The sequence below is a fragment of the Trachemys scripta genome, chromosome 10 (assembly GCF_013100865.1).
Source record: "Trachemys scripta elegans isolate TJP31775 chromosome 10, CAS_Tse_1.0, whole genome shotgun sequence".
NCBI classification, from domain to species: domain Eukaryota; kingdom Metazoa; phylum Chordata; order Testudines; family Emydidae; genus Trachemys; species Trachemys scripta.
This window is the reverse complement of record NC_048307.1, coordinates 85,173,730-85,180,562: the sequence shown is the minus strand read 5'-3', so window position 1 is coordinate 85,180,562 and position 6,833 is coordinate 85,173,730. Positions and strand designations below refer to the sequence as shown.

Below are 6,833 nucleotides of genomic sequence, written 5' to 3'. Positions count from 1 at the left end.
CTGCACGCCCGGCCCCCCCCCGGCACATGCAGACATGACTGCACGCCAGGCCCCCCAGGCACGCCCAGACACGACCACACACATGGGGGCTGATGCCAGGTTCTGTGGGCCCGGGGGCTCCAGAGTTGACTCTTCAGCGATGAGAGGCTGGGCCCAATCCTGTGGCAAGGGGTGAATCCCAGGGCAATGCCCCGGCCCTGCAATCACGGAATACACGGGGCAGAGCCGGTGTGTCCTGCCGCCCAGCCCCAGGGCAGGTGGTGCCCGGCTGTCACAGGGTGGTGGAGAGCTCGCCAGAGGTGGGGCAGCAGTAGCATGTGGGGCTCGGCCGGGAACATGCAAGAGAAGCTGTTGGGGGCAGGGTGTGCGAGGAGCTGAACTCTCACCCCTGCCATCCCGGGCGACCTCCTCCTCGTACTGGGCACTGACCACTGCTTGGCTCTGCTCGGCGCTGAGCAGCGCGCGCTGCTGGGGGGTCACGGCTGAGGCCTGGGCGCTGGTGAAGCTCAGCAGCTGGGCTGGGCTGAAAACCACCTGCGGGGGGGCAGCAGCATCACAGCACCGAACAGCTGAGCCAGCAGAGCTGCCACAGAGCGAACCCCACAGCCCCCTGGCTCTGCTCACGGGGGGTCCCAGCCCCCTGCTCCCCTGAGCTCGGCCCACGGGGGGATCCCAACTCCTTGCCCCCCCAAATTCGGCCCAAGGGGGGATCCCAACTCCTTGCCCCCCCCAAATTTGGCCCACCGGGGGGGATCCCAACTCCTTGTCCCCCCAAAATTCTGCCCACCGGGGGGGATCCCAGCCCCCTGTCCCCCCCGAGCTCGGCCCACGGGGAGGGGGATCCCAGCCCCCTGCTCCCCCCGAGCTCGGCCCACGGGGAGGGGGATTCCAGCCCCCTGTCCCCCAAACCCTGCCCATGGCAGAGATCCCAGCCCCCACCTCCTTGGACTCGACCCCTTTGTCCCCAGTCAGAATTCGATTTGTGGTTCGTTACACTGGAGCTAGGGCCCCGCCACATGCCGGTGCAGGAAGACGGGGTTTTGTGGGCACAAGCAGGGCTGCAACTCACGGTGAATTTGGGTGCTGGGATCCCCGCGATGGCCAGCGGGGTCAGTGCCCGGATTTGCTCGGGGATGAGCGAGGACAGGACGATGTCCTGGAGCCCAGCTGGGGAGGGACACAGAGCAGGGCTGGTTACCACCCCGTGCTCTTCCCCGCCCAGCTGGCCAGCCCCGGAGGGAACCGTGCACCAGAGACTGGCTCGGTCAGGACTGGGCTAGGTGGGCCCCACGGTCTGGTCCAGTGTGGTGGTGGTGATCAGGGCTGCACAGAGGTTTTGGGGGCCCAGGGCAAAACCTGAAACTGAGCTTCCCCTGCCTCAAACCCACCACCCCTGAGGGGAGCCCTGGAAAGCGTGTTGGGAGGTGGGTCTGAAAGGGGGCCTGGCCTGCACTCATCTGCCGAGGCAGCTCCTGTCCTGTGGGGCTGGGCCTAGCAAACCCCCCCGCCCCCCCGCAGGTATTGCGACCCGGGGCAGACGTTCGCAGCACCACTCGTGATTGGCCTGGCCACCCGTCCATCATGACGAGAGCGGGGCCACCAGGCCAAACCTCAATGATGCTGCATCCCTGTGCACCAGGTCATAATGTCACCAGGTTTGGGGCCCTGTCAAACAGGGGACCCAGGGCAAATGTCCCCTCTCCACCCGCCCCCAGGGAAGCCCTCATGGGGGCACTGACATAGCTGGGATCAGCCTTCTGCTCGGGCAGCTGGAGCTGGATAAAGTCAGGCTGGGAATAAGGCCTAAATATTTCCCAGTGCATCATTAATCACTGGCACCATTGCCCAAGGGCCGAGGAGAGTCTCTCCCCCCAGCACGGCTCCCCCCTCCCCCTGGCCAGGCTCACATCCTGATTGGGGGTTTCTGCTCTAGGGTCATTGTGGGGCTGGGCTCTGGCATGTGCTAGGCAGGGGGTTGGACTAGATGGGCACAATGGTCCCCTCTGGCCTTGGGATCTGGGACTCCTGTGGGGAGCGGAGTTCTACTGAGCTGGATGGACCCAGGGGCCTGGTCCAACGTGGTGGGGGACGTACAAGGCCGGATGGGCCGTGGGTCTGAACTGATGCAGGGGGTTCAGGGGTTCCAGGCTGGATGGGGCCGTGGGTCTGAACTGATGCAGGGAGTTCAGGGGCTCCAGGCCGGATGGGGCCGTGGGACTGAGCTGATGCAGGGGCCCAGGGGTTCCAGGCTGGATGGGCCGTGGGTCAGAGCATTCCAGGCTGGATGGGCTGTGGGTCTGGTCTGTCATGCACCTCCTACACACAGGGGACGCTAGGAGTTGCAGGACACTGGCCAGGCGGTTCAGAGCAGAAGGCCCATGGCCAAACTCTCCTCGGCTGCCCAGTTACCCCCCAGTCCCTGCCTCCCACCACCTTCCCCAGGGTCCCGCTGCCCCGCTCCACCCGGCCCCCCTCACCTGCCAGTGTTCCGATCTCAGTGAAGATTTCAGGGCCCCAGCTGCTAACGGGGCCGAACGCCAAGCGGGATGTCAGCAGCTCAGCCAGTGTCTCCAGTTGCCTCTCAGAACAGCCAAGCCTCAGGGAGCCCACAAATGGGGCAGCCTGGCTGTGGGAGAAGGGAGCACAGCCCACGTCAGACCCATCCCCCAGAGTCACAGCTGCCACCCCCAACACCGATGGCACCCAGACACCACCCCACAAGTGCCCCTCAGGGCCGACACTGCTCCCCTGGACCAGCACACACATTTCACGCCCCACTGCTGGGCAACTCCCAATTGCCTCTCGCTCTCTGGCTGCTGGACTCAGAGCGGCATTAACACCTGTAAACTTGGACTCTCTGAACCCCAGCTCCCAAAGGCCCCCCCCCGCACTCCCTCCCCGTGGCTGCGCCCCCAGTCCCAGACCTGAACTCCCGGCTGTTCAGTAACCGCATCTCGTTGGCACGGAGACCGCACAGGAGGTGCCCGAGGGCAGCCAGCTCTGGGAGTGCCAGGCCCTGCACACTCATCCCACTCTGGCGCAGAAAGCTGGAGACCACGGCTCGCATCTGGGGGGAGAGCGGCCCCCGTCAGCGTAGCCCAGGGAAGCCCCCTCACCCCAGCCAGACCCGGTGACGAAGTGGGAATGTTCTTGATGTGGTCTTTGAATGCTGAGTGCGGAGTATTGACCTGGGAAGGTTGCAGGGGAGTTTTGCTGGGGCTGCCTGCACTGGGGAAAGGAGGAGACCGGAGCACGTAACCTGAGAACCCAGCAGGGGGGTTGGAGGCCAGGTGACACCTCTGCCCCAGGGAACTGGACAAAGGACACAAAGGCTGGGGGAGGAGCCGGGAAAAGGCCAGAAAGGGGGGGCCTGAAGGGCCTGTTCAGGTTTGGAGCTGGCTGGAAAATGGAGAGGGGTGCCCCGATGGGGCTTGGGCTTCCTGACGGGGCTGGGGCCTCCCTGGGCCCCCAGATGGACCTAACTAAAGGGCGGGGGCTGTTGTCTGTACCAGCAAGACCTGTTTTGGACTGCGTTCCTGTCGTCGAAATAAACCTTCTGTTTTACTGGCTGGCTGAGAGTCCTGGTGAATCGCAGGAAGCCGGGGGTGCAGGGCCTGGTGTCCCCCACACTCCGTGACAGGCCCACATTCAGCAGGCAGCAGGGCTGGGCCCCAGCCCAATCCCCATGAGCCGGGGCTGGGAGGCGGGCCCAGGGGCTTTTGGGGCACAGGAGGGTTGGGCTCCTTGCCATGGCCCAGGGGCACTGAATGAGGCCTTACCTGTCTTGCTGTCCAGCCTTCCAGGACCCCCAGGACAGAGAGGGCCCCCCAGTTGGAGAGCTCCAGCTCGTGCAGCTCCTGCTCGCTCAGCTGGGTGGCCAGTAGGCCCAGCTGCAGGACATGAACCGGCTGCAGGGGCTGGGCAGTTCCAAACAGCTGCACGGCACGAAGGACAGGACATTGCAAAAATGGTGCCCCCCCAGCATGGCTCCCCCCTCCCCCCGATGGGCACGCCTCCCCCCAGCACAACTTCCCCCCTCCCCCTGTGAGCACACACTCCCCCTCCCCCTGTGATCACACCTCCCCCAGCGTGGCTCCCCCCTCCCGAATCATGGCTCCCGCCCCATGAGCATGGCTCCCCCTCCCACTGATGGGCACAGCTCCTCCCACCCCCTGTGATCACCCCCCCACCCCCACCCCCGAAGCACAATTCCCCACAGCACACCATCCCAGGCTCTCCTATGCCCCAGCTCTTAAACCTCCCCCGGAGGAGCCCTTCAGTGTCCCAGACCCTGCGGGGTCCCGCCCGTCCTTCAGGGCAGGGCATGAGCCCCCCCACCTCCGAACCCGAGCCTCTGGGCCGCAGCCCTGCAGCGTCTCCCCAGGAGATCTGCCCTGCCAGTCCAGCTGAGCCTGCTGGGCCGGGCTGTGCTCTGTGGGCGAGCGATGCCCGGCAGCACCCCGCCGGCAGGCAGCCTTGTCCAGCCAGAGCAGGTGTGTTAGTCCCTGCGCACGGCCTGGGAAGGCCTTCGGGCAGCACAGAGCCACCAGGGTTCAGCCATTATCCAGCCTGGCCAAGCCAGGCTCCCCGAGCCAGGCTGCTCCTGGTTCCCCTCTCCCTCCTTGCCCCGTTGTTTCAGTCCCAAGGCAGCTCCTGTGTCTCCCCAGAGGCTGGATCTGATCCCAGCCCCGGCAGGTCTCTGTCCATGGCCAGAGTCCTGCAGAGCTCACATTGCTAGTGGCGAAACAACCCTGGGGCTTCCCATTGTCCCTCCAGATCCTCTGTAACGGCCCATGGAGCGCCGGGGCAGCCCATCAGGGCCCTGCACAGGAATATCCCCCCCCAGCAGACACGTTCTTCTCATACAAAGCGAATGGGGGAACCCGGGAGCAGCTCACAGGCCTAAGCAATTGCTTAGTGGGTTACGCCCAGCGCTGGCTCTGCACTCATCTCACCCCAGACAGCTAGACTGACCCCGACCGCTCATGTCCTGCTTCAAGAGCAGCTTTTTAACCCTTCGCTCTGTATCTAGCAATGCAAAGCACAGAGGGAAACTGAGGCACACACAGGAATCATAAAAATATTTGACACAGCCCCCCCAGCAAGAGCAGCTCCCCCCACAAGCACAGCACTGAGCACTGCTGGCTGCCCCACTGAGTGAGCCTGGATCCTCCTCCCCCACTTGAGGAGTACAGCTCTCCCCACCCTCTTCCCTGTCTCAGTGAGCTTAGAACCTGCCCATCTCCCATTCCATGCCCCACTCACACCCTTCGGTGGGTACCAATGCCCTCTAGGACCTAGCCACGCCAGCTCTGCCTGCCCCTGGCCCCAGCAGCTTCAGCTGGGGCTCTAGCCACACCAGTTCCCCATGGCTGCACACCCTCTCCAGCTCACCGGCTTGTCTCCCACCTGCTTGGCTTTGCCCAGAGCGGCGCGGAGCTGCTCAGGTGAGAGTTCAGGGTCCTGACTGATGAGATCCAGGCAGCCCTCGAAGTGGGAGGGGGCCATGCTGGAGATCTGTGCCGCGCTCCAGGCCGCAGGGTAGGTGGCTCGCATGTCAGCGCAGCTGGGAACAGGGTCTGCCAAGAACAGAGCGTGAGCGACCCCGGCCAGGGTGGTGTCACCGATAGGGTGACCAAATAGCAAGTGTGAAAAATCGGGACGGGGTGGGGGGTAATAAGTGCCCAGATAAAAAAAAGCCCCCAAAATCGGGACTGTCCCTATAAAATCGGGACATCTGGTCACCCTAGTCACCGAGCTCTGCCCTGCCCACCCCATCCCCCAGAGACACTGCAAGGCAGGGGAGCTTGTGTGTCTAGCATTGGTGGAGCCTGACCCTGGGTGGGGAGGACACACGGAGATGGCACTGCGCTGAGGTAAGATGGGGGGCTGCCCGAAGGGGAAGGACACAGGGAGATGGCATCCCCTGGGGTGGGCTGCCCGGGGGACGGGAAAGGTGATGGTGCTGTGCTGGGGGAGGGGGTGATGGGCCGAGCACCAGCAGTGCAGGTGGGGCAGTGTGACCCGCAGTCTCACCTTGTGCCCCCACTGGGCTGCTCCTCACCAGCCAGGCCACCAGTGCCTCCTTCCGGCTCCTCACCCGTCCCTGGGCACCAGGGGGTTGGCACAGCCGGCCTGGCTCGCTCTGCTCCCACTCCCGCTGGCTCTGCAGCAGCTGCTCCAGGGTGTCTCTGCTCCGTATCTCCTGGGAGACACAAGAGTGAGCAGGGCTGAGCATGGAGCTTGCCACCAGCACCCACCTGAACAAGGCCTGGTTAGTGTGGGGCACCCGGGGGGCACAGGACGTGTAGGTGAAGGAGAGGGTGGGACACAGCACGACATGGGGGGGCACAGCACAGCATAGCTGGCACGAGGGGCTCAGGACAGAGAGGGATGGGCCTCAGCACAAGACACGTGGGAGGTGGAGGGGCAGGGCAGGGGCCAGCCTGGTCAGTGTAGGACACGCAAAGGGAAGGGGTGCAGCCGGTGTGGGATGGGCGGAGGGACAGGGTGATGGGACGACAAGTTGAAGCACAGGCAGGGCGACGAGACCCAGGACGGGTGGAGGGACGAAGTGTGGGAGGAACGGAGGGACGGGCAGGGCGACGGGAGGAGGGGTCGGGGCGTGGGATGAGGCAGGGGACAGGGTGCAGAGACGGGACGGAGGGATGAGGCAGGGTGATGGGGCGCTGGAGGAACGGAGGGACACGCAGAGGGACAAGGGGTGGGAGGAATGGAGGGACGGGTGGACAGGGCGACGGAGCAGAGGGGCGGGGCAAGGCGAGGCAATGGGCGGAGGGATGCGGGAGGGATGGGGGGGGAAGGGGGGGGAG

The 6,833-nt window shown here is 65.0% G+C and overlaps 1 protein-coding gene across 1 annotated transcript in view; it reads right to left on the bottom strand.

The window, feature by feature from the left end:
* The window catches only part of STRC (stereocilin), a 21,799-nt gene that overhangs the window by 406 nt on the left and 14,560 nt on the right, over positions 1-6,833 (bottom strand). Inside the window, exons 20-26 of the mRNA XM_034784913.1 lie at positions 6,037-6,205; positions 5,410-5,579; positions 3,780-3,935; positions 2,925-3,067; positions 2,478-2,626; positions 1,070-1,167; positions 387-534 (exon numbers count right to left, since the gene is read on the bottom strand). Of these exons, the coding sequence (XP_034640804.1) occupies positions 387-534; positions 1,070-1,167; positions 2,478-2,626; positions 2,925-3,067; positions 3,780-3,935; positions 5,410-5,579; positions 6,037-6,205 (1,033 nt within the window). The remainder of the gene's footprint in view (positions 1-386; positions 535-1,069; positions 1,168-2,477; positions 2,627-2,924; positions 3,068-3,779; positions 3,936-5,409; positions 5,580-6,036; positions 6,206-6,833) is intronic.